Consider the following 27,422-nt stretch of genomic DNA (forward strand, 5'->3'; position numbering starts at 1 on the left):
TATGGCAAAATAATTTTTGAGCACTTGTTCAACATGTAAAACTAATTTATCATTTATATGTTTCTTTTTCAAAACAAAAGCATGAAAATCAAATGAACGAAGAGGCCAACCGTGACGCACTAACTTCTTGTTTCTTTCTTTTTTCCCCCCTCAAGTAAATTCTCGTTCTGCTTTTTCCATATCCCTCATATAAAGTTCTTCCAGAGATTAATTAAGGATATAAATCATTACTTAAATTGTACTTATTTGATTCTAAAATAAGTTTGTATGCTTGGGAATGTGATTTTTATTATTGACATCATTTTTAACCCTCAATTTTTTTTCTTTTATATATGAAGATGGATAATGTAATCGATTGCTCAAAGACTCTTATTTGTCTTTTCATAACAAACTTGAATTGAAAAAAAAAAAAAAAATAAATAAATAAAGGGAAGGACTAAGGAGCAAAAAGAGTTGCTGTAAATAATTGAAATGGATAACCGAAGGGTGGGATGTAGGCTGCCTTTGGATTGTTGCAGAATTAGGATGCATCACTTGAGGCTCTCAATTGTCTGATTTTAGAAAAATGGGAACAAACCCACATGCTTATGTTATGTTTTGCATTTAAATTCTTAATGGTTCGTTCTAAATGTGGCTAAGCCTTAGTCTGGTCAATTTAGAGACTTTGACTTCTAGATGTACGAGATAGACAAACCAAACAGCATAACATTGACAAAAAAAAAAAAAAAAACCATAATGCCCTGCTAAAGTTTTGATTTCCAATTTCTATAAATTTATAAAGTATACTTTTGATTAGAAGAGTTGATAATTTTATTTTTGCAATAACTTCAACGTTTCATTGATTGATTAAGTTGATACACATGTATCCCATGTTCAAATTGTATTCTTTCTTCAACTTCTTATTCTAATTCGAATAATATGCTTGACTGAATTTAATAGAATGTTAAAATTAACGTGTGATTACCTTCTCATTTAAATAAATAAAGAAATAATATAATTATAACTTATATATTTATCCATAGTTCAAATACAACCTGTCAATCCAAATATTTATATATTTTGATTAATCCTAAATAGAATGAAATATTTAAATAGTTTAAATTTTAAAGAAATTAAAAGTGCTCTATTATTTTTTTTTCATCACAATATTATATTCATATAATATAAAATATATATTGTATTTTATGCTTAAATTTTAGATTATTCCTTCGCTTGATTGATGGATAATGCACAATGCAACTTATTATAAGTTCCGTGGATCAAATTTATTTGGCAAATTCAGAGAACCAAGGAGCAAATTTATGATGGGGTTGGAAGATTGCCAAGATCGTGGGATATAGAAGAAGAAGAAGAAGAAGAAGAAGAAGAAGAAGAAGAAGAAGAAGAAGAGCTTATTATAATTTAATTGGTCGGCAGAGAGTTGTGAAAGCCCATCCTTATGGTTTGTGCTAACATTTGACGACATTTTCCATCTTGATATTGTCATGTGAGTTGTTTTGTTTTTATTTGTGCAACTACAAATCAGATAGGTCTAGAGTATCCAAGGATCCCTTTTGGACTTATATGTATCACACCCATTTCATATTTATCATGTTCAATCGTTCATGCCCTTTTTAGTGATTTAACTCCTCATTCTTTATATTATTATTAAACTAAATAAATAAATATTCAACTATTAATTTGTTTAATTAGAAAAGCTTAGGAGCTTAATGAAAAAGGAAAATACTAGCTATTAATTAGTTTGATAGTATTGCAATTTAATTTGTTTATTCTTCTGCAATTTGCAATTTTCAAATTTCAATTGATTTATCTAAAAACCATGAATGCCCCTTGCCTACTATTTAGTTTTAATTGATTTATCTAATATATTAAATCTGATAAACTTAATCATGATTGCAAGTTAATTGTTGGATGAGCATTTAGTGCTTCAATTCTTGGCATTTCAACAGTATCGACAAACTTACTTTCGGTTCATATAAAAAAAATTATTTATTATATTAAAGACAATGCTTCACACAGATTCTGTTTTTGATTTTGCTTTTAATTAGTATTGCTGAAGAATAATAATATTAATATTTATAGAATAATATTATTTAAAAATAAATTATTATTCAGTACATAAATTTCTCATATTTAAACAGAATCCACTTACATATGTATCACATGGATAAACATGTAATCGGGATTTACATCTTGGAGTATATATCAAAGAAAATAAGAAATATGCATGTTAGAATATGCTTTCCACTGCAATACAATAGTCCAAGCAGGGAGCAAAGCAAGTACATGTACAGCTATCCTCTAACGTGCTTTTGCATGGCTGAGTCATGACATGAGCAGTCCATAATTCGATATTCATTCTTAGCCTAACTCTCTCTTCTTCAAAGACGTGATGTTTGTTTTCTTTTTTAAGCTTTTAACTATTTCGTGTCTGAAATTTATTGGCGTAATAATTCAGATTCACACCGAGCAGACTTACAAAGGGAATAAAAAATTCTCTACCGAGAATTTAAAATGATTTCAGAGTCAACACTTGAATTCAAAACTTCTAATTAGTTGAATTTGTAGTTAGTTGCAATTTGGTTCAATTTTCAGATGATATATAATTTTTTTATTAAGATCATTGATTATGATTAATCAAACAGAATATAATCAAATGGATTCCTTAATTCATACAACCGTACTAAAAGAATCAGCTAATAACTGAGTCTGAATCTAGGATTTTGATTATATCAATTAAGTTGGACAATTATTTATTTATTATCACTATTAAAATGATTCTTCATCTAACTTAGATACAACTATATGAGTGTTTATTTTAACGTAAATAATAAAATGATGCACTGAACCATTAATGCACAATTAAGAATTAATACAAGAAAACAAATTAATGAACATTCAAACTTTGGATTCCAATATTTGATTGCATGTTTTACAGTTCTTGCCATCTGACACTCACCAAGCACCATTCAGAACGAGTGAAAAGATACATATAATATAGATAAAATGATCATCCCAGCTCACATCGACAAGGTGCTGTCTTTTACACAGACTTTCTCTGATCTTTGCTTTATATATTTTTAATATTTAGTCCCATAATACCTACAAAAAATAACAGAACTCCGTACATTTCATGAGCTATTTGATAGATGCTTAATTAATTAATTAATTAATTAATTACTAATTAATTGACAGCTAATACTATATAATCCTAAACATTGCTACTGTCATTAATTTGTTTGTATCGATTATCCCATTGAAACAAATGAAGCAAAAACACGGAAAAGAAAATGAAAACGCAGTTTTAGTTGTTCTTTTTGACAAACAGCTTTGCTGCCAGCTAACTAATAACCCTATTTGGGCAGTAATAGAAAATATATGTATCTGGACATCATATTTTAGGTAGCTGAAGGGAGCAAGAAAAGGCAAGTAACATAGACATAACATGCATATGGATATATATTTGGTCATTCAAGCAAAAGAAGAGGAAAGGGTTTGAGAGAGTTTTTTGCGATGAGTTACAAAGAACCTGGCTATACGACTACGTTGGTATGTGATAGCTGTTGTTGACGAAATTCATGAGAACATGCACGTACACAGTCGACCTATACAAGTATGTTAAAATAAGGCCATGTAGCTTATTCCAGTTTTTTTAACACGTGAGTGCGTGTGTATGTATGTATATTTTTATTTCAATTAATTTGACTCTAAATCGAATTTAATCTCATAATCTTATAATTCTCGAACAACGTTATTATTATAATCATCAAATCTAACTAGTCTTTTATAATATGAATGTGTCTTCTTTTTTTTTGATTAATTTAGCTTAGACAAAAATTTAAATTCATAGTCTTATTGTTATCATTTTTTCAATGTAAAATATAGTTGGATAAAATTGAATGGTATTTATTTTTTCAAATTGCATATGTATTCTCGCATTTAAGCCGAAAATATTGTATGCAAAATGATATATTCTCAATAATGACTTTCGAACTTAACTTTGTAAATAAAATTCGCCTGAAAAATGAAATCAAGTTTTTAATGACTTATCAGTTTAGTTTATATTTTATTTGTTTCATTTGTTGTTTTCTTTGTATTAATTCGGTGAATGGATAAGTAGGGTTGTTTGTTTGTTTCAAATTGAGCCCTAATGTACAAAAAAAGTCAAATATAGTTTTAAGGAATCTTTTTGATTGTTTTAACATTAGAGTTTTTAATAATTAGAATAAATGATTTCTCTTAATTAAAGCAAGGATTAGAATATGAAAATAAACAACAACATGGGGATTTTTCTCAATTTAAAATATCACCTCTAATCTGCATGATTCATGTCACGCTCAAGCTCTATTTATCTTCTGTTATTTGAACTTAATCTTGTGTCTTAGGCGAGTATTTTTACAGTCACCTTTATTCATTTTTTATATTTTAAAATTACCCAAACTTAATCTTGTTGTGGCTTTTTAATCTCCAAAATACAAAAAAAAAAAATAAATAAATAAATAAATTAAATTAAGATCTAAGAGCAACTAAGTCAGCTAATATGCATATAATCCGCAAGAAATCAAAGACTTGGACGAAATAAGTTAAATGGGCATGCCTCACGAACTCATTCCACTGCTCACATGTCCACATTTTTAACAGCTGTGTATCATCTTTCTCAACGTTTTGCATGCTCCAACGGCTCCTGAGTCTTTCTTGACCTTCAGGAAGGACTTTTTTTTTTTTCCCTCATCATTAAACGATCTTGAATTTAAATTCCATTTGAAATCAAATTAATAAAAAAATATTTTATAAATAATATAGTGAAACAGAAGTACTAATAATCTTTTTAGTAATTAAAATTATTGGCATATAGTCCAGTCTACTGTTAAGTACAGCAACTGGTAAAGTTTATTGTTCTAAGGTCCAACTTCCAATTGCATAATACACCGACAAACTGACTTATAAAGCAGGAATCTCGCCGGAAAACAATGCAAAAAATATCAAATAATTCATTAAGTATAAATACGCTTTCACATTCACATGTAACCACATTTAATTTACATTATCACTACATTAGTTACAATATAATTAATAATTAATTTACAAGTACAACAAATTGACTATCTGAAGGATAATATTTAGCCATTCATAGTATTAATATTAAGATATTTGAGATTCTATGCCCCGAAAGGTGTGTTTTCTTGTTTAGTTAGGCACTGTTTAATGTTAGACTGCTCTTTGAATTATATTAACATAGTCAAAGAAGGACCATTTTCTGAATCAGTTCAATGTAATGCAGCTACTCCGAGACGACACGTGCTTTGCCATGTCGTTACCTGAAATCTCCATGTTGCGTATTTTTTATTACTTACTCCCATTACAAGATTTATACAGCTGGTCAACAATGTCAAGCAAAGCAGAAACCACAATCCTTCTTCTTCTTCTCTTCTTCCTGGCTTTGCTAAAGAGCAGTAGCTTTCTAATTTTAGCATTAGAATTTCTTCATAATAAAGTGTTTAAATCTTAATCAATAAATGAAAATAAATTACATGTACGTATTAATATAATAATGAAAAAATAAAAATAAATGACAAGAGAAAATAAGAGAACGTGGGCTTGCGTGGTAAGACTGACACAAAGACGCCCCCAGGGTTTGCTAATTAAGCAGCAATTTGCTCTAAACCCACTTGAACTCTAACCCCAGAATGGGGACACACAGAGAGGGACAGTATGGCGTATCTCTACTACTTGGATTTCTCTCTTTCTCTATCTTCAAAAACCCTATTTTCCACTTTTGAATTTTTTTTAATTAAACATAATAATAGCCCACTGCTTTCTCCCATGCACTTAAATTAATTTTGTCTTCTTCACCACCAACACACTACTTTCTCTCTATATATATCATATGCAACTTTGCTCTTCTTGGTCTATCTCTCTTTCGCTTGTTTCTTTTCGTTCTCCATATCTAAACTGCACTGCACCCATTTTTAATTTCCTCATAATTATAACAAACTTACCTTCTCTGACAAGTTATTATATACACTTCCCCATTTGTCTTTCCTCAACATAGTTATATACAGGTAGTTAGTTAGTTAGTTAACTGACACCATATATCATCTTCAATCACTTAATAATAATGTCTAGCAGAAGATCTCGCTCCAGTAGGCAGTCTGGCGGTTCGAGAATTAGCGATGATCAGATCATCGATCTTGTTTCAAAGTTGCAACAGCTTATCCCTGAGATTCAAAGTAGGCGCTCCGACAAGGTATGTTTATATAATTTTTTTTAAATAAATAAAATAAATAAATCTCTCTTTCTCTCTCTCTCTCTCTCTCTCTTTCTTAATTTCTGGATTCAGAATTTGTGTGGTCTAAATTGCTTTAAGTAGATAAGTCATGTCTACTTTCTTGTGGTGTCTCCACCTTCTACCTACAACAACTTGAGAGGTGTGGGACTCAGTTGTTCCTTCTTAATTGTTAAGTTAAATCATAATTAGTTTAAGTAATTAATTTTAATGTGAGAATGAAAATGTTTGCAGGTGTCAGCTTCCAAGGTTTTACAGGAGACTTGCAACTATATAAGAAGCTTACACAGAGAAGTAGATGATCTAAGTGACCGTTTATCTCAGCTTTTGGCTTCAACTGACTCTGACAGTGCTCAAGCAGCCATTATTAGGAGTTTGTTCATGGAGTAGAAGATACCCTTCAATTGTATTGGTCCCACATTTCTCCTTCTATCTATTATATATATATATATATGTGTGTGTGTGTGTGTGTGTAAATTTAGGGTTTTGGTCACTTACAGGCCAAGACAGAGGGTTTTGGTCACTATATGGGCTTTTGCTTGATACATAGCTAGGCTCCATTTTTACTGTGATAACCCTTTTTGAAGACTTGTAGTAATTATTGTTAACCAGTCCAGTATAATAAGAGGATTTGTACGCGTATTACTACGTATATTGTTGCCCTAATTAATGAGTTATTGTTACATTTCTCAGTGTTTATTATTATTATTATTACTGAACTTAAAGCCATTTGTATCTAAAAATAAAATATTATGTCTTTTCTTTTTTCCTTTTTTTTTTTTTTTCCAAATGAAGGAGGAGGAAAAACCCAAAGAAAGAAGTACACAATTTGCCTGGCCATATGGCTCTACCCTTATCTGCCTCTATCACGTCTCTAGCCAAACTAGAAGGATTGTTCAGAAGATGTAAATTCTAACTAACTTTGAAAACATAAATTCATCTATTATATATTTTCAATATTATGTTATTTAAGCTAAATGTATAAATTCACCTATATATGTTCCTGAAAAATTTTATTTCACTTTTGAACTTTTACTTAAACTTATTAGCCTGTAATTTGCATATCAAATTACCTGAAATTGTGGTAGTTCCTATTTAAATCATATCATGAGCTCAGCTACATTTTAGTTTAATTAATTAAATTAAGCTGCAAAAACAATAGTAATATATGATAAATTGAATAGTTTTATTAAATCTAGATCGAAGTTGCCATAAATCTTACTTATAGCAGAAACCCTCATGATCAGGAGTGGACCCAACAGTGGTCTATCTTTGAAGTTGACAGTTGATAACACGTGACTTTACCCCACACTTCATAGAACCCGTGATATATTGTATGTATATGTCAATTAATCCACCCAAATCTTTTTTTTTTGTTTGTTTTTTTTTAAATGTATTTACAAATTGCAAGAATTTTTTGCAATTTTTCTAACCATGCAAGTTCATAACGTGCCAAATGCCACTGCCAATTTGGAACTAAATTTAGACATTTCAACAGTTATTCTAAGAAGAAAAGAAAGGGATCTTCATTAAATTTTACATGCATGCATTTGTGAAACATGCAGGAGGAATGGCTGGATGATATGTTAACTTATATAAATCAAGTTTCAACTGAATAATTATGCTTCTTGTTGTTTTCTAAATCGTGTTCTTTAAATCACAATTTATTTATTTTTTTTAGTCGGCAGAAGTTATTTTGTCAATGCTTTATTCAATAAAAAGAACTTTTTAGATCTATTAATATGTATCTTTCCAAATATTATATATATATATATATATAATATGTAAATTATTCTTTTTATGACTTTTGCCCTTCTTTATGGGATTAAATGGTCCTTTATTTATTTGATACATTCAAGTTTTTATAAAGAGTTGTTTTTATTAATATCAAAGCAATCAAACTTATTTAAAGATATGAAAATGTATTTGTGGCTGATAATAATGGTCAAACATAATGGAATTTCTATCAAATTGTATAACTTAGTGGTAAGTGCATAAATGACCTGATAATAAATCCAGATTTGAAATCCCTTCTCCAACATTCAAAAAAAAAAAAAAAAAAAAAAAAGAATCCGATTTCCACCAAGTTGCCAATTCTTATGCTCTACCAACATATTTTGAGATTATTAGAAACCAATTTCTTGATAATTAAAAAATTGAAAACGAATATAATATGCATGCATTTTTGTCTTTCCCTTGAGACTTGCTGCTTGGCGTTTATTTTCCATTTCATGGCTATTTCGAGTATACTATTTTTCATGCTATATGTGATTAATGTATATCAATTATAACTACCAAAAAATAAAAGGAACTGTGATTAATGTGGGCTTGTTTTCTCTTACTGAATAGAGAACACATTTTATTAATTTACATAATTGGTGATGTGTCGCTATTTATACAATTATTTATTATTTATTTTATCTATTAGGTTGTATCCTAACAATAATTTTGGTACAACACTAATGCCAATGGTGCGTTTGGTAGATAAGAAATTAGGAAAAGAGAAGGAATAAATTAATCTGGTGTATAAAATAGGTTGGACGCATGCATTTAGGAAGGAAAATGTATCTCTATTGAACAAAAGGTCCCAAAACGTTTATTTCTTTCCTCTTTGCTTTAGTCTAGGGTTTCTTTCTTATTGTTAAGTTTCTTTTTGGTAATTTTAATTAATAAAATTATAAATTTCGCTAATAAAAAAATACAGCTATTTATAGATTATTTTCAGAATGTCAGATTCTATCGATCCATTAAAAGGGAGAGAAGATAAATCCAAACATGTGGTTGTTTGAATAGTTCTCCTCAGATGATGGGTCGATGTAACCTCAAATAAGCAATTGACTTATGCAGGGTTTATTAAAGACTTCGTCCCTATCGTTTTGGATTTCCGACTGCAGAGTGAAATTTGATGCAAAACCTACTTTCTGTTAGCCTCCTTGGTTGAAAATAAGAAAATATATATATATAAAATATAGTTTGGTCAATCCCACATCGGGGAGACTGAGATTTGAGGGTAGGTGGATTGGCTATAAAAAGAAGCCAATGTTTAGATTTCTAAACACATCAAAACACACCAAAAACATTTGAATGTGTTTTATATTAGGGATTTAAAGCAAGTCTTTTGGAGTCCCTTGGAGTATAAAATATTTGGGGTGTTTTTTGAGGGTGTCGGGTAGAAAAATATTTTGTAATTGTGGTTGTAACAATTTGCCACATAGTGAATATTTTTCTTGGTTGTCGGTTGGCAACGACCGTGGTTTTTCTCCACTTGGAGAGTTTTCCACGTTAAATTATCGTGTTCTCTTTAATTTCTCAGTCATTATTTTATTTTTTTATTTATTCCTGCTTGAAGCCGATCCGAAGGGCGGGAAAATAGCGATTTTCCCAACAAGTGGTATCAGAGCCTAATTGTTAGGCGGAACTTTTAGTGTTAAAATAATTTTTTGTAATTTAAATTATAAGTATGCACTGTGGTTGCGGCTTAGCCTGATCTTCCACATCAGAAATACTGTTATTAGAAATTATTTTATTTTAAAAGCAGGTGGAGTTTTGGAAGTCTTGAAGCGGGTGGAGCCTTGCTTTGGTGTGCATGAGTACCGGTGGTGAAGGTCCTGACGATAATTATTGAAGTTATTCTGGTACGAAAGTTCTGATAATATACCGTGCACGTAACTTCTATCTAGAAGGCCGGATTTTAAGTGGGACCACTTGTGACCCCTCCGTCCAACTGAGATTTTACGTGGAATGGTAATATTGTCTAGGAGGTCATTGTGATCTTTTCTGGGTATTACCGAATCGGTTTACTTCACTAATTATTGGGTTCACTGTTATAAGCACAAGTAAGCATGTCGGCTATGAGATGTGAGATTGAGAAATTTGATGGGAGAATGAATTTTGCATTGTGGCAAGTGCAAGTCAAAGACGTGTTGATTCAGTCTGGACTGCATAAGGTTTTGAAGGGTAAACCAGTCAACGGAAAGAATTCAGGAAAAGACAGTAGTAGTGGAGACTCAGAAAAATCCAAGATTAGCGATGAAGAATGGGAGGAGCTGGATATCAAAGTGGCAAGTCAAGTTCGCATGTGTCTAGCAAAAAATGTTCTTGTTAATGTGCTTGGATTGTCCACGACAAAGGAGTTGTGGGAGAAAATGGAAGAATTGTACCAGGGAAAAAATATATCCAACAGGTTATATTTAAAAGAGCAATTTCATACGTTGAAAATGGCGGAATGTACAAAGCTGTCAGATCACCTGAGTGTTCTTAACGACATCGTCTCTGAATTAGAAACTCTTGGAGTGCAAACCGAAGATGAAGATAAAGCTCTCCGACTCATCATGTCAGTTCCTTCGACATATGAGCGCATGAAACTTGTTCTGAAATATGGTAGTAAGGAAGTGGTGTATGCAGATGTAGTTAGTAAGCTCCTTACTGAGGAGAGAAGACTGAATGAAATGAAAAATAAATCATATGAGGATTCAGCTTTATATGTCAGTACCAGGAAAAAGAATAAAAGCTCCGGAAAGAAGAAAGTTGTCTGCTGGTTTTGTGGTCAAACTGGACACGTGAGGAAGGATTGCCCGAACAGTGGAGCCGATTCGGCTAGAAGCTCTAAGGTTGTTGTTGCCAATGTGATCTCCTGTGGCGAAGGAGATGATGTGTTCTCTCTGTAATTGAAAGATGTGTGTCCTCATGGCATGATTGCTACTCGTTGAGATGCCATGGAAGAGGACGGATTATTGGTAGCTGGTCCACGGAAATGCGCACGACATTGGTTGACAGTTGATGCAAAGTGTGTGGTGGAAAAAATATGTCGATGGCTAATGAACTCTCAGAAAAGTCAACAGGAGGGTTGCACCATAAACTATTAGCGGGATCCAACATGGCCGATGGAAAATTCTTGGAGTCGGTAAAGTGGTTCCAAGTGGCGATACTCTTTTATGGTGGAGTATGATAATTCTTGACAATAAAAATTATGATTGTCGGTAGCAAACAATGTTGTGTTTTTTTTTCAAGGTGGAGATTGTTAGCCTCCTTGGTTGAAAATAAGAAAAAATATATATATATATAAAATATAGTTTGCTCAATCCCACATCGAGGAGATTGAGATTTGTGGGTAGGTGGATTGGCTATAAAAAGAAGTCAATGTTTAGGTTTCTAAACACACCAAAAATATTTGAATGTGTTTTATATTAGAGATTTAAAGCAAGTCTTTTGGAGTCCCTTGGAGTATAAAATATTTGGGGTGTTTTTTGAGGGTGTCGGGTAGAAAAATATTTTGTAATTGTGGTTGTAACAATTTGCCACATAGTGAATATTTTTCTTGGTTGTCGTTTGGCAACGACCGTGGTTTTTCACCACTGGGGAGTTTTCCACGTTAAATTATCGTGTTCTCTTTAATTTCTCAGTCATTATTTTATTTTCTTATTTATTCCTGCTTGAAGCCAATCCGAAGGGCGGGAAAATAGCGATTTTCCCAACACTTTCGACTCAGAAAAAGAGTTGGATCTTTCTATTGGCGGATCATAATTAATAACTATATTTCAAAATGGAGATAGAAAAGTTGGTTTGTGGAGCAAGTCCAGGCAGACTTGCAGTTGTTGAGTACAAAACTGATGATGAAATTGATTTGCCTATACCAATTTTATGAGTCATTTATAGATCAAATTAATGAAAAATAATTTTTTATTCAAGTGTGACATTTTTATCATTTACCGAAAAATATTTAAAAAATTTCTATTTCCATTAGTTTGATTTTAATGTTCAAGTGTATTTCATATTCTACTGCACTACGGTCTTTCAATTGTAAGTACAAATTACTTGTGAGATACCGATCTAAGAGAAAAGTTTCCTTTGCTGTGTTAACAATTGAAAATTTTCTATATAGTATTATGTTTAGCTGAAATATTTTCTTTTTTTTTTTTTTTGAAGGTTTCTTATTTTAAATATTTAACTGATGGTCAAAACTATTAAGTATTAACCACACCACTAGGAAAGACACAAACGAGACAGTTTGCGAGTGGATCAGATCCGTAGGCTGTGGAGCGGGTATAAGGCCCAAGACCAGATTGCAAGCCTGGTGTAAGTTGTAACTGCCACAATACCTAACTAAATCTTACAGTGAAATTCTGGTCTGACGCGCGTTGTCTGCTTCATCTGGAGGTTTCTCATTCTCCTCTCTCGACCCAAAGCACTCCATCGTCAGTTTCTCTTTCCTCTGATCCAAAACAGGTAATTGATTCTACTGCTTTTCCAAAATTTTAACTTGTGAATCAAATTGTTTGTTGAATTTCCTATGAACTGAGTGATTAACACCTGAGTTTAGGGTTCGGTTTGGACGAATTTAGGCGCATTTAAGTTTCATTATCGAACTATTATTATTGATTTATCAATTATTTTAGATAAGCTCTGTAACTAGAGTAGAGCTGAGGTCATAATTTCTAGTTTTTATTTTATATTTCAGGTTTTAGTAACATGAATCAAGGTGGGTATACTGTAGAAGTTACTGGCCTCTCTCCCAAAGCTACTGAGAAGGATCTCTATGAGTTCTTCTCCTTCTCAGGTGTGATTGAACATGTTGAAATAGTCAGGTATGTAATGTTTTAACCCTCTAATCAAATTAGTAGTTTGCCATTTTCTGATATGGGAAAATTCTTTATGTGGATGTAAAAGGTCTGGAGAATATGCGTGTACTGCGTATGTGACTTTCAAAGATTCATATGGTCAAGAGACTGCTGTCTTACTCAGTGTGAGTATTTTTGCAATTGCTTGTTATTGGACTAATTTTATCTGCATTTTTTGCTGAGTATGGTTTAATTCAATGTTTCATGAATAACCCATAGGAATAGTTGTGTGTGTTTCTGCTGGCAATCTCACTGGTATATAAAACTTGCAAAAAGATGCCTTTGATAATGAATTATACTTTGAAATGTGTGTTGTCATCTAACATGGACTTAACTGTTATGGTGCTCTATGCAGTTTATTAATTCTTCCATTGAAATGTGCAGGTTCAATTCTTATTTTATCTTCATTTTTCCTATTTATCCTTGTGTAGTCTGTATGAAATAATTATCTAATTGCTTTAATTTTGTATTTCCTTCTGTGCTGACGATTTTCTGACTAAACATTTATTTGTCTGTGTATCCTCTTCCTATTCTAATGATTCTAGGGTGCTACAATTTTGGACCAACGTGTGTGCATAACACGCTGGGGGCACTATGTAGATGAATTTGATTTTTGGAACAGGGCTTCAACAGTGGTTGAAGATGGAACTGAATCAAATGTATGCCTTATATGTCTATTTTTGTGCTCACATTATGATCTACGAGTAGATTTGTCAATCTAGCATTCTTAATGTTTCACTCTGTAGGTGCTGCCACAAAGAAGTCAATATGTCCCTAGTGCTGGAGAAGCAATGACCATGGCTCAGGATGTTGTCAAAACTATGCTGGCAAAGGGATATATACTCGGAAAAGATGCATTACAGAAAGCAAAAACTTTTGATGAGTCTCATCAAGTTAGTGCAACTGCTGCAGCTAAGGTTGCCGAGCTAACAGAGCGAGTTGGCCTTGCTGACAAGATTTTTGCGGGCATGGAAGCTGTTAAAGCTGTGGATCAGAAGTACCATGTCTCTGATATTACCAAATCAGCTGTATCAGCAACAGGTAGAACAGCCGCTGCTGCGGCGAACTCTGTGGTAAATAGTAGTTACTTCTCTAAGGGAGCACTTTGGATGTCAGATGCTTTGCATCGGGCGGCCAAAGCTGCTGCTGATTTGGGCAGTCGGGGTGTTCAACAGTGAAGTGTACGTGTTTAACTTAGATTGGTGTTGAAATTTTATGTAGAGAGTGTAACATATTAGTTGATAGTTCTATACTTTGTATAGTACTTGCTGGTTAATCCAAGGAGGGAAATAAGAGATTTAAAAGGTTTCTCAATTTCTCATGGCAAAGATTTCTCAATTTCTTTCTTTGATTTAAAAGCTCGGTGAAAATTTAGTGGTGATTCGTAAATTGCGAAGGAAATAATGACTATGCTAGCAAATGAAGAAAAATTATGTTTCTTTATAAACTATCATATAGGCCCATTCAGCCGAATAATACAAAATTCCTGGCAGCCAAATTGGAATGTTGGAAGCCGGCAACCAATAGAAAGATTGATGCAACAAAGCATTTAATAATAGTTAGTCAATTCAAATATAAATTTATGTTGTCCTAAGATCACTTTAGACTCCAAAATCGAAATGCTAAGTGGCCTCACCTCGACTCACACTCCACTAAACAAATGCCGTGTCGGTGGGTGTGACATCACCAATCCTTTGTAGAAAAGTAATGGCGACTCTATCACCAGATCTAATTTTCATAGACGGTCCAGATTACACCAAATTTTAGCCACTTTAATTCGAGGTTACTCATCACCTTACATGATAATTACTCAAACAAACACAAAAAAATGGCTCATTAAGTTGACAGGACTCTCGACGCGATTGCAGCGCACCGAATGGTAATTCTATGCCGGACTCTCATCGTCAGAATTACAGGGTCGTAACCGTCCAAATTTTGACCCGGTTTGCTTACCTGAGAAGTCTCTGTACTTCATTCTGTCTCTTCTAAAGCGTATAATCAGATCTATAGAAGTATAAACTTAACATCTCCTTTACTTTTTAAATGCAAAGAAGGAAATTATCGAGATTGTAAACGAGTTCTAGGCATTTCTTTGGAGGATGGACACAGGATCGATTCGGGTTCCTTACAGGAACCTCAAGAAGGAAGTGGAGGTGGAAATGATTGGTGTAGAAGAGCAGCATAACCATCGTATTCATTTGGACTCTCCTTCCTCTTCTTCTTCTTTGAATTCTACTTCTCAGATGCCTAATGGCCACTCCAGTTTCTCGTCTCCGATCGAGGTCAGATCTAAACATTATAGCTTGATTACTCTCATTCTCAGCTGTACGGTAGCCGCTGGCGTTCAATTCGGTTGGGCCTTGCAGCTCTCTCTCCTAACTCCTTATATACAGGTAAGTGAAAGATCGTTGTTCAATCCTATGAACACGTTTGTTCATATTGCCTTTTCTAGTTATGAACATGTATGCGCAGTTCAGGTTAGGTAATATAGCATTTCGAGCTGTATTTTGCGAATCCAATACTTAAGAGATGAATGGCATTTGCTTTGGAACTGGCTGATCTTATGTGAGATTGGGAATGTTTGGTATGCAATTGAGGAATTATATTTCTGAGAACGTATAATCGCTTTATTTCTTATATCCGTAATTTAATTTTTGGTGACATGAAGCTTTAGCATTTGCTCAAGCTAAGGGAAGTAAGAATTATAAGTCACTGCTTTATTACTTAGGTGTATTTTTTTTTTTCCTGCAGTCTTCAAATATAGCTAATAGTTGCCTGTTGATCTGCTGCGTTTAGCATGCTTAGTTCAATTATAGACATGATTTTTGAGTTACCAGGCAAATACAACACTCAGTAAAATAAAAGATCAGCCGATTGTAAACTTTTCCAAGTTAAGGAAAATGTACATGATATTGAAAGTCTCAGGATTTATTTTTTCCTTTTCCAAGATATCATGGTGAAGTTTATTTATTTGATCAGTTTACGCAGATGCAACTAACATCTGTCATTGTTCATTTTACTTTAGTGCTATGCAATTTTATGATTATGTCTAATATTTCTGAGTTTTTTGTGAGATTATACATTTTTTTGGTGTGTGCTTTGGTTAAATGCTCTTCTTTTTCAAAATTGTTGCAGACACTGGGTATAGAACATGCCTTTTCCTCATTTATTTGGCTTTGTGGACCTATAACAGGGCTTGTGGTAGGTGACAGTGAACCATCCATTTTGCCCTCTACTTTTTTTACGAATTTCCTGTTTGAGCACTTAAGTTAATTTCTAGATGAAATTGAGATCTCCAATGATGTATTAGGCTACGTCTGGTAAAGCCATAGTAGAGTTTAATATATAATCAAATTCTGTAATGTTTACACTAGAAATGCATTTATTACATTCTAATGTAGCCTTAGTGCATGTTAAGTTATATTGTCGTGGAGTTCTATTGTGTACAAACATTATCTGATTTTTGGTCGCTTTAATTGGATAAAGTTTATTCTTATGTCTACACTGAATTTAAGTTAAGAAGTTTGGTCAGGAGCAGAGACGTTCTATATTCGATTTTGTTTTTACCATCATCCTCAAACAAGCAAAAAAAAAAAAAAAATAAATAAAGAAAAGAAAAAAAGGGAAAATATATGACCTAGTTGTGGTCTTTTAGAAGTAGGTGCTGGGGAAGGAACATCTGAGATGCCTTTCCCCTTTGACATTTTTCGTAAGGTGATCACTCTCACCTTGCGCCAGCAGCCTCCTTGGTTGCAAGCCAAGGTATTTACCATTTTACTATAGTAGATAATGTTCCTTGTCCTTCGTGTTATCCTAAGATAAAGTGCCAATATCATTAGGGGATTATACCTTCATTTCCAAATTAACCTATATTATTTTTGTTTTCATTTGCAATAGGAAGTCAAATGGTAACTATAATATATTTTGCAGCTTTGCTGCAAATGCGTGAAAGCATGCAATTTGGGATGCTTGGCATTTTAAGACGATTATGATCATACTGTTTGTGCTTTTTTTTCTTCTTCATAAGGAATGTTGCTTTGTGATGGATGTGAAACAATATAGTTCTAAATGATTTTAGCAATAAACAATTGATTCAAATTGTTTCTCCATCTACCATAATTTTTAGGTTCAACCCTGTGTTGGAATTTGGAGTGACAAATGCTCTTCAAAATTTGGAAGAAGACGGCCATTTATTCTTGCTGGATCTCTCATGATCTCAGTTGCTGTAAGTATTGATAAATCTCAATTTTGAGTCTAGCATCCGTTTTTGTACCGTGCTTTCTATCAGCTGAACTAAGTGTTGTAATTTAGGTGATAATAATCGGATTTTCTGCAGACATTGGATCTATATTGGGTGATACAAAGGAGCATTGCAGGTTGATGTTCCCTCTCTCAATTTGTTGTATTTCGTTCCACAAACATGGGCTTGAAAGTTTAGACTTACTATCTCGTCTATGTAACTGCAGAACATTTAAGGGAACTCGAACCAGGGCGGCTTTTGTTTTTATTCTTGGCTTCTGGTTGCTAGATCTTGCTAATAATACAGTGCAGGTCAGCATATTACAATAGCTAATTGTGCCTCTTTCTTACTTCTTTATGCTTCTTTATGAAAGGTTGTGTTATATGGCTTTGTTTGTATAAGCGTCAAATACTGAGTCTTTTAATATTTGTAGGGACCTGCTCGTGCCCTACTGGCTGATTTATCAGGTGCATTTCAGTTTTTCCAATTTTATTAATCTTATAATAGATTTAGCACTGTTTTGCTATCTAGCTGCTTATCTCTCAATCTTGGGTTTTCTGTACCACATGCATGACAGTGCTAAACATGATGGATGTGTTGTTATTGTATTGAAGGTCCTGATCAACGCAATTCAGCAAATGCTGTATTTTGCTCATGGATGGCTGTCGGAAACATTTTAGGATTTTCTGCTGGTGCTAGTGGGAGTTGGAACAGGTAAAACTTATGAAACAGTTTTATGGTATTAGATGGGTAAACAGACATGCTTGTGCTTAACTTTTTGTGGTGTTCACCTTCCTCTGAGTCTGAACTATTTGGCATCATCACCTATCTTAACCTTAAGAAAATATTGATTTTTTGATGAACTGGGTGCTGCTGTTTATAATTAGATCAGTATCATTATAATGTTGACAGTATTTAATTTCTGCACGATATTGGGTTAATTTGTTCATCTGATATTATCTTCCCAAGCAGGTGGTTTCCTTTCTTGATGAGTAAAGCCTGTTGTGAAGCTTGTGGAAATCTGAAAGCAGCATTTCTTGTTGCAGTAGTGAGTTCCATTGCGCTTTTGTTTGGTTAAAAGCTATTAAAATGTTATTTCTCTATTTTAGTTGCAGTAGTGTGGCTTAAGTCATGACTTTTCTTGGTTTAGACATATATAAGATTCTACAGAAGAAAGGGTTTTGCAAATTTTGGTATTCATTTTCTGTTTGGAACCAATGTATATGTAATCTCAGTGAGCAAGTCTCTGCAAAAAATCTTTGAGACAAATGAATTCACAAATTCAAAGGCTAACTTCTGTTGGATTTTTCCTGCGTTTTTGGATGCAGAATCAATTATGTTCAGAACCAGTTCTTTTGTTGAAGAAAATTATTGTAATGCAACTTCAACATGCTTGAGTTGCAAAGTTTTGGGTTTCCTGAAGACCTCCTGAGAGTGAAAAACTACATTAGCTATTTAAGGTTCCGATGTCTGAATAATCTCCTTGAAATTGACATCTTAACTTGTTGCGAAATTACTTATATAACCATAGGAAAATGATATAAATCTGCAAAAAATGTAGGTAAGAGTAAGAATGTCAAATGAAAGGATTGGTTGGAACTGGACTAAATTTTGGCTCAAATAAGAAAATGATGAAGTCAAAGATACTGTTTGAAGTAGGATACAGGGAACAGTTGAGCGTGCATACTTTAAAGAGGGAAATAGTTGGGAACCACTTAGAGAGAGAGAATACAAGAAATTAAAAATGACAGATTGGTAAAATAAAATTACTGTAAGAAGAAGATGCAAGGAGCACGTGTATGCTAAGTTGTTTACTAAAAAGAAGCATGATTGGGATTGTATTTTGCTAAACGATCTTGAATTACTGAATGTCTTACTGTGATGAGTGTTAAGTAAGTTTATTCTTATGGGTGTCCTGTGAAGGTAGCTTTAGAAACTTTCTTTTATTCATCTTTAAATCGTGTTTATTTTGTTGATAGGTGAGACTGCATTAGCATTTTACATCAGTCCCATAATTTATTTGGCATATGTGCAGGTCTTCTTGACTTTGTGCACTCTTGTGACTCTATATTTTGCCGAGGAGGTTCCACTTATTAAAAATCAGGGGCATCATTTATCAGATTCAGCTCCATTGTTAGATGATAACAGTCTTGAACTTCCAAAATCTAAGTTGGACATGCCAGTTTCCAGTAATTCTAACTGGGAAAACATAAAAAACGATAGGGAAAACATCAGCAACGGCCTTGAACCAAATATGAATTCAAAGCATACCATTGCCAACTCTAATGAGGATCAAAATGAAAGTTTTGGTGATGGGCCTGGAGCAGTATTAGTTAACTTGTTGACTAGTTTACGGCATTTACCCCCTGGAATGCATTCTGTGCTTGTCGTAATGGCTCTTACTTGGGTAAGCATGTCATTGACTGTTAACTAATTTTTCACAATTCTATGGTTCCTGATTTGCCTAGGGTCATCACCTGTTTATTGATAGTGCATGCTATTAATATTCTATTATGATTAAAGCTGAGTTTTTGTTTTTACAATTTTTTTATCCTTCTCTTGATTTTCACTGCTGTAGTTGTCCTGGTTTCCTTTCTTTCTGTTTGATACGGATTGGATGGGTAGAGAAGTTTATCATGGGGATCCAAAAGGGGATTCTGATAAAGTGAAGTTGTATGATCAAGGTGTCAGAGATGGTGCATTTGGTTTGCTATTGAATTCAGTAAGGACTCTAAATTGAGCATCAGTTATTCTATTTTTCTCTGATATTTTTGACACTTAGTTATTTTATTATATAAGCCATGCCTGATTAGTTTCAACTTTAGGGATAGTCCCAGTTACAATATGATTAAAGCAATACCATGGAAGTATGAATAGGCTTGCAAAAGATATTTTTTTTAAAAGAGAGGTCTGAAATTTAGTAATTTTAAAATTGGAAAATTTAACATGTTGAGAAAGATGAGTACAATTGAGAATTTGAGATACATGTCTCTTTTTGAGAAAGAGAACAGGGACTTTAGATTCAAGAGAAAGTAGGGGAATTAACACACTATGTAAAGATTTAAAAAGTAATAAAAAGAGGCAAATTAGAGGGGAAAGAACAGAAAATATAGCTAAGAGAAGGGTGAAAGAAAAAGGGATAACGAAATGTGAGGAGATGAAAAAAATAAAGCATGTTAACATGTGAGCATCTGCTCCAGGGGCTTGTTCAAGTTAAAACAAGCTCATTACTTATATTTTTATTTACTCTTTGTTTCTTTTGTTTTAGGTTGTTCTTGGCATTAGTTCCTTCTTAATTGAACCAATGTGTCAGAGGATAGGGCCAAGACTTGTATGGGCAATGAGCAATTTTATTGTATTTGCCTCCATGGCAGTAACTGCTATCATTAGTTTGATATCGGTTGGTCAATATTCTGGAGGGATTGAGCATGTAATTGGGGGCAGTGCATCAATCAGGATAGCTGCGTTGATTGTATTTGCTCTTCTTGGCTTTCCTCTTGCTGTACGTATCGATTATGTTGCAGAACTTTACGATTTCTTCCCTCAAAAGCATGTGTTAATTATTTGTTTCTTTCTTGCAGGTTACATATAGTGTTCCATTTTCTGTCACCGCAGAGTTGACTGCTAATTCAGGCGGAGGCCAAGGTTTGTATGGCAGTTAGTTTATCTAGGATCTCTCTCCATTTATGTAGTTACCAAGTGAAGCAGACTGAATCCTGATAAATTTTACTACTGTACAGGATTGGCTATAGGAGTTCTGAATCTTGCTATAGTTATTCCGCAGGTAGATGATTGCACTGTATTCTTTTTACCTGTTTTCTGGATTGAATTGGTATATGGAATGAAGGCATTTCTTTAATAATATTTGATCCGGTGATCATTTTGTTTAGAAAGATCAAAGTGATTTGTTGGGAACTTTCATGATTCTTCTCTTTGATTTTAGGTTGTAGTATTCTTGTCTTTTGGGAAAGAAATCAACAATGTTGGTTTCCTTCTATCTTAACTTGCTGGTGGCAGTCAGTCAACTTATTTTCTCCTCACTATATTTAATTTTTCCATTTGTTCCAGTTAATTAGTGAAGTTAATTCATATGGATTCTTGGTCTTTTCAGATGATTATATCTCTCGGTGCGGGTCCATGGGATGCTCTGTTTGGTGGTGGCAATATACCTGCCTTTGTCCTTGCTTCTGTGTGCGCCCTTGCTGCTGGTGTCATTGCTACTCTCAAGCTGCCAAATCTTTCAAATAGTTCATTCAAGTCATCTGGTTTTCATATTGGCTAACAACTGAAACACTAATTAATTGACATTTGAACCTACATAAGATCCTCAAGGACAAGAATTTGCTTGATCATCTAATTCCGGTGAGGCGGTTCTTCCAATCATACGTACGTATAATTTTCACATTAGGAATTTGAAATACTTATTCCAATTCATTCATTTTTTCCCTACATTGTAGGTGTGTATTTTATTAGTGTAAATTGTCATTTGAGTTGAAAATCCTATAGACGCATACAAATAAATATAATGCTTTATCGTGCCATCTTAATTTAGAAGTCCGATCATCATAGGTTCACTTTCTCAGATTGCACCTTTTTCTTTTTTAAATAAATTAGAGATGTAAGGGTTCAATGCTCATGTAGTCATCAAAATAAAATTCGATTTAATACTTGAACCTGGCTCTTGTTGCTGTCTTCTGGTATCTTAAAATTTATGACTACAATCCTTATGCCTGTTCTGTACACACCCACACCCACACCCACCTACTAAGTCTAACGCAACCCTATATTTCATAAAATAATAATATAATTGTTCTGTTACCTGGTGTTATAAGCCATTTGTTGCAGTAGATATAGGGTTATCACTTCAGATGTGATGCACGAGTTTGTGTTGGGGCCTGGCTGAATGGAATGCGTGGGTCAAACAGTGTAAAGTTTTCCAACTTGCGATGGTGACATCTTCTCCATGATTGCTAATAAGGTAAGCTAGATCCTTCATTAGTTTGACGCACACTGATGTTATCATCTGGCCCAAATCTTGTCAATCTTGACAACCTCCTCTTGATAATAATATAGCTCGAGCGTGGACTTCTAGATACTCCTATCCTATTTTTCAATTATGCTTATCTTTTTTAGCCTGAACTTTTTATTTTTTTATTTTCCCTTTTAATAGAAAGTTACAATTGCAAAGTTGAGATAGACATTCCAGAATGAATTGTGATTCATTTTTGAGTTCATTTTGGAAATAGGTGATTCACATTCTATTTAAATTTTGATTTTGAATTAACGCTTGTAAATTGGGTAGTTAGGGCATTTTCATAATGTCGGTCTTGGTATGCTAATTGGGCCACCTTAGCCAGCTATTGGTTATGACACACTGATACGGATAGAGGAACACAAGCATATGCTACTACATCGACTCTGGACAAGACATGACAAAGACATAAGAATAAGATTAGCATCTACATTTATGTGATTACTTACTAATACTATATTCCCCAAAATCATACATTTCCTTAGAAGAAATGAACCTGCCCTTGTGTATATGGTTTTGGGGTTTATCTTCCTCCAGGTCTCTATTGGTTTCTCTTAGCGGATTTTTGCGACGTACTTCTTTATGGCTTATATGGAGTAAATAATTTTATTTAAATAATTAAACTAAAACAAGTTTAATCAGTAAGTATAGTTAACCTTAAGCTATTACTGTAAAAATGTTTAAATCTCAACTCAAAGGTGGTTGAAAAGCGAGTCCTACACGTGTAATTGTCTTCCCAAGTAAAATAAAACGAGAAGTGTCCTTCACATATCTGAAATTGTTGTAAGAAATCCATTGCGCTGCTCGGTAGCAGGGTGAAAACCTGAAAGGCCGAAGAAATGCATACATACTGTCTGCTATTCCACACTGTACTAAAAGTGGCTAATCATATTGACTTCTTGGTGGTGTAGCTATGCACATTGAATATGCATTTCCATGTTTAAAATTTTAAAATAATTTAATAATTACTTTTAAATAGATAAGATCGCATTACGTGCATATTTACTTTTGGCTTTTCATAGCTTTTTCTCATGCAATGTGTTTGCTTAAAAAGGGGTAAAAAATTATTTCTTACCTCAGTTCAAATCATGCATGACATGATGAAAAGCCATTGAAATAATGTATTAAAATCCAAGTGTTCGTGAGGATTCAACATTTTGTAAAAAGAAAATAGATTCTGTTCTTGAATATAAGAAATTATGCTGTTTGTTACTGAACAAAGGCAGGGAAAAAAATGGATTAGATAAGAAAAACAAAACGAAAACAAAAATAGATATAATATCTCTATCAATAGGTGTTAGTTGGGTTGTGCTAGTCAATATTACTCGTTCTGGAGAGACTCACCTGTAAAAGTGGCACGCTTCCTTGTAAAGGCATTTTGAAAGGTGATGGTGGTGGTGGTGGTGGTGGTGGTGCCATCACCTTTACTTCTTTGCTTCTCTTTATTTTCTACTTTTAGTCTCTTTGGTCAAATATAACTGACCTCTAATTTTTCAAATGCCCCTCATCTTGTGCTTGTGTGTGTGTGCGCTTTTTTTTACTAAGGAAATTTTTGTTTTCAACGTATATGAATGTCTTCAATTTACACCATGTTGTATTTATGGATTAAATAGTAATAATTAATAATGCTCAGAATTCTAAGTATATTGTTTTATTTTGAAATGATGAAAGTGTTCTGCTTATATATATAAAAGGATAGTAATGTGTTATGTAGCATATTTATAGACAATAAATTAATTGATTTTAGAATATTAATAAACTCAAAATAATATGTTAACCAACCATATTTGGAAACAAAAAAAGAAGTCTTCTTGAGTGGCTGCTATTATAAACTCCCTCTATTTCAAGATAGAAGTCTTTTTTGATTTGTTATTTTGTCTCACAATACAAATTGTTTTGTGTATTTCAAAAAATAATAAATGAGGTTTTTCAATGTTGCCCTTATTTACATTAAATACAATAAATATTTTACAAGCAACTATTGATTTTCAATGAAGGATAATTTAGTCGAAGTTTGTTATAATCTAAGAGGTTTAATTACTCTATTAATCCTTGTGCAAAAATATTAAACGATTTATATTTTGAGAAAGATAGAGTATGTATTTTTCGGGATATAAGAAAAATTACAATTGAAACCTCTTTTATTTCTATCGTTATCCGACAAACATTTAATCATTGTTATATCATCTTTCATCTATTAGCTTTACGACTTATTGAGTTATAATTTTATTTCTTAAAGAAATTGTTATTGACAAATAAGTTTTGACTTGTTTTTAAGAGAAAATGTCACATTTCTAGTTAAACTCAAATTAAAAAAAAAAAAAAAAAAAAAAAAAAAAAAAAAAAAAGAAAAGTTGTAACCTTGTCAAACTCTGCAAATCAAAACTGTTTGCTGCTATTGTATCAACTTGGCTCGAAGAATCTAGTCTATATTGAAATATCCTGATTTAACCCAAACTTGAAATTGATGGGAAAATGAAAAAAATATTGAAAACATCATAGTCTGCAATATGCATAACTGCACTGACTATCGAATTTGATGGTCTCATATAGGTCCAAATAACAATTAGTGCAATTGTATGGATATATATATGTACAATTGGTATCCAAACGTAACACCAAACTTAAATGAAATGTATGGTATGCCCTTATTTTTATTTATATTAAAATTAATAACATTTTTCAATAATAAAATAACAAAATTTCCAGTTGTAGCCAATCCATGAAATGTCATGCTGAACGAACGGTTCTGATTAATGGGCCATCTTTCTTTGAGAAAAGTTAAACATGACCACGAGCAAAATTTTAAATAATAAAAACATAACAGATCCAGTAGTTGACAAATCACTATCAATGCATTTCCTTGGCCCCAATATATATATAAATTTAAAAAAAAAAAAAAAATTGAACTAAGATAGAAAGGGAGTGACGTCATCCAGAGAGGGCACATGGGATCAGTGAAAGTCTGATCACCCTCTAAGCATAAGGGCATGTGGAGGAGAAGATTCATTTCAGGGTCTTTCTCTTTTTTTTTTTTTTTTTTTTCTTTTTTCTATATACTTCTTTTTTTTTATAATTTTCATTTCAAATACAAGTTTTATACGAATATAAAGAAATAATAAAAAAAAACCAAAATTAAAAAAAAAAAAGTAAATAAAAATAAAAACTGGCCAAGAACATGGATCCACCCATTCCAACAGGGTACCCTACAGCTTCCAACTAATAAAGTCATGTGATGGAGCGAGAGTGGCTTGTCTTGTTCCCAATTTTAAAGTAGTATTTTGTGGGTCCCCAACCCAGCCCAATACTCAGATCAGTGGGTCCTACCCATTCCTTTTGGATACATCCCCGCTGTAGATTAGAATAACCTTGTTAGCTAATGATTTTTCCAATCAAGAAATATGCACTTTTCTTGATGACTCCTTTTCTTTTCTTTTACAAATATATTAAAATCTTCTGCTTCCTTTCCCAATTCCCATGCACGCCCTCCTCTCCTCTCCTTAAACCCACCAAAATCCACTGCTTAATCTGTTAAATTATCTTAATATAGCTTCGAAAGAAAGTGATCCACCCAAAAATGTGTACATGCACAGAAGAAATGTGACGTAGCCATTGGCTAGCTATCCTCTAATTAGATGCTCTGTATGGGACATTGCTGGACACATTCATGAATGAGCAACTGTCCACCAAAGAGAGGAAAAAAATAAAACAAATCTATTCATTTATAGCGTCTCGTAATATACTACTTATATTAGTGTTCAGAGTTTAAAAGAATGAATTATAAAAACGTTTAATGAAACAATAGTAAAATAATTAATTTTGCGAGATAGAACTAAAAGTGAAATTTATAATAACTAAAATGCAAATCTTAATATATGAATATGAGTGGGAGCACTCCGAATATTTTCTAAAGAATCCTAGAAATTGAATGATGGTTTTGGTTTCCCAATATTAAAATCCCAACCTTCATTTCTAACATTCAATCACATGAAAGACTAATCGGAGAAACTCTAAAAAAGAAAAAAAGGCCAACCTCTCTAATTACATCATCTAAAAATTTGTGGCTACATTAACTATATTTGGGACCGTATGTTGGATACTAAATTCTTTTCATGGGTCCAAAGTGTCTCCTTTCTTTCCATTGCTATGACATATGATAAAGGGAAAACGAAAAAGGGGGAAGTAGTAGTATGAAAAAGGAATAGTGAACCCAACCCAAGTGGGTTTGATTAGATATATCTATGAGGTTTCTGAAGATCTTACACCAACTGTGATTCCTACTATCAATTCTATATAGCAATTTTGTACAACTTCATTCTTTGATTGATGAATATCTTTACCTCTTTCAATTTTTATTACATTTGCAATTTCCAAGTAAAAAATTTTTATGTTTCCTTCTATTTATTTAGACCCTCATATAGTAGAAGTAATAATTTTAGCCTCAAAAGAGTCTATTTCTGTCTGATGGATGAAACAATTAACTTCAAGTATTATCACTCCATATTTATTTCTTCTAAATGTCTCTTTCTCACAAGCACAAGCAAGGACAAGGGGTAAAAAATTATTCTCAACTGCGATTTACTGTAACAGTACTGTAAATTTCATATGTTTCTTGGTTTTTTTTTTTTTTTTTTTTTTTTTTTTAATGTTTTTTGTGAATACAAGGAATGGGAGTCGTGAATTATTTTTTCCACACGCATTTTCATGAGAATGGGTAAATATAGACACTAGCTATATCTGAATTACAGATTGGGAGAATAGGGCCCTGTTTCCTGTTAAAGCTGCTTCAGTAAATTTTTGAACTTTTTTTCAATGACAGATTGGAATTTTCTTGACAGAAAAAATAAAATAAAGTTGTTAAATTTTGATTCTTGATTCCAGAACTATAAAAAGGATGATAGTATTTGATCATTGTGGTGCGAGGTTAATAGTTTCATTCACTGTTACTCAGAGTTACTCTTTTTGTGTGTGACTCCAAGGATTATTTCAGTTTACAATTTCAGGTTGCTTCTTGTCTTGTTAATCAGGACTCCAGAGTTTAATTTTATTTGAAAAAAGAAATACGTGGGAAGTCCAATCAAACTACATATGATTGACAATTTACTAATTTAACTTAGACAAATAAATTTATTTAATTATTATCTAAATTAATAAGTTAAAGGTGGAACAAAATTTCAGTAAAATAGAAAAGATGACCCCTTAATCTCTCAAAATATAAAAATTAGTTTCAAAATATTTGTGATAGAA

General features: G+C 32.8%; 3 protein-coding genes across 7 annotated transcripts; all 3 read left to right on the plus strand.

Annotated features, from left to right (window-relative positions):
* Positions 1–5,695: 5,695 nt before the first annotated feature.
* On the plus strand, positions 5,696–6,971 carry KDR (basic helix-loop-helix (bHLH) DNA-binding superfamily protein). Its single transcript, XM_012212216.4, has 2 exons — positions 5,696–6,247; positions 6,521–6,971. The coding sequence occupies exons 1-2, from the start codon at positions 6,119–6,121 to the stop codon at positions 6,674–6,676; spliced, it is 285 nt and encodes a 94-aa protein (XP_012067606.1). The 5' UTR covers positions 5,696–6,118; the 3' UTR covers positions 6,677–6,971.
* Positions 6,972–12,353: 5,382 nt separating this feature from the next.
* On the plus strand, positions 12,354–14,217 carry LOC105630409 (RNA-binding (RRM/RBD/RNP motifs) family protein). The gene is made up of 5 exons (XM_012212214.4): positions 12,354–12,511; positions 12,744–12,870; positions 12,953–13,028; positions 13,449–13,562; positions 13,650–14,217. Exons 2-5 carry the CDS (start codon positions 12,755–12,757, stop codon positions 14,079–14,081), a joined length of 738 nt encoding a protein of 245 aa, XP_012067604.1. The 5' UTR covers positions 12,354–12,511; positions 12,744–12,754; the 3' UTR covers positions 14,082–14,217.
* Positions 14,218–14,663: 446 nt separating this feature from the next.
* SUT2 (sucrose transporter 2) lies at positions 14,664–21,810 on the plus strand. Of its 5 annotated transcripts, none has more exons than NM_001319920.1 (14): positions 15,003–15,296; positions 16,039–16,104; positions 17,030–17,128; positions 17,215–17,279; positions 17,370–17,454; positions 17,577–17,610; positions 17,758–17,857; positions 18,116–18,191; positions 19,179–19,550; positions 19,722–19,865; positions 20,412–20,645; positions 20,725–20,788; positions 20,884–20,927; positions 21,255–21,425. In NM_001319920.1, the coding sequence occupies exons 1-14, from the start codon at positions 15,003–15,005 to the stop codon at positions 21,423–21,425; spliced, it is 1,848 nt and encodes a 615-aa protein (NP_001306849.1). The 5 variants fall into 5 exon arrangements, with proteins under 5 accessions (XP_012067601.1, XP_012067600.1, NP_001306849.1 ...); XM_012212212.3 differs by having other exon boundaries at positions 15,224–15,296; positions 17,240–17,279; positions 21,255–21,810; XM_012212211.4 differs by lacking the exon at positions 20,412–20,645 and having other exon boundaries at positions 14,664–15,296; positions 21,255–21,810.
* Positions 21,811–27,422: the final 5,612 nt, after the last annotated feature.

Source organism: Jatropha curcas, chromosome 5, assembly GCF_041381405.1.
Source record: "Jatropha curcas cultivar XTBG-Jc1 chromosome 5, XTBG_Jcur_1.0, whole genome shotgun sequence".
Classification (NCBI taxonomy): Eukaryota; Viridiplantae; Streptophyta; class Magnoliopsida; order Malpighiales; family Euphorbiaceae; genus Jatropha; species Jatropha curcas.

Bases quoted from the DNA above. Each gene is read 5' to 3' on its own strand.
- SUT2 (NM_001319920.1), top strand. From the start codon at position 15,003: ATGGACACAGGATCGATTCGGGTTCCTTACAGGAACCTCAAGAAGGAA. The intron at 20,646-20,724 runs GTACGTATCGAT...TCTTTCTTGCAG, and splicing joins TTCTTGGCTTTCCTCTTGCT to GTTACATATAGTGTTCCATT. The intron at 20,928-21,254 runs GTAGATGATTGC...TGGTCTTTTCAG, and splicing joins TTGCTATAGTTATTCCGCAG to ATGATTATATCTCTCGGTGC.
- LOC105630409 (XM_012212214.4), top strand. From the start codon at position 12,755: ATGAATCAAGGTGGGTATACTGTAGAAGTTACTGGCCTCTCTCCCAAA. The intron at 13,029-13,448 runs GTGAGTATTTTT...TAATGATTCTAG, and splicing joins AGACTGCTGTCTTACTCAGT to GGTGCTACAATTTTGGACCA. The intron at 13,563-13,649 runs GTATGCCTTATA...TTCACTCTGTAG, and splicing joins AAGATGGAACTGAATCAAAT to GTGCTGCCACAAAGAAGTCA.
- KDR (XM_012212216.4), top strand. From the start codon at position 6,119: ATGTCTAGCAGAAGATCTCGCTCCAGTAGGCAGTCTGGCGGTTCGAGA. The intron at 6,248-6,520 runs GTATGTTTATAT...AAATGTTTGCAG, and splicing joins AAAGTAGGCGCTCCGACAAG to GTGTCAGCTTCCAAGGTTTT.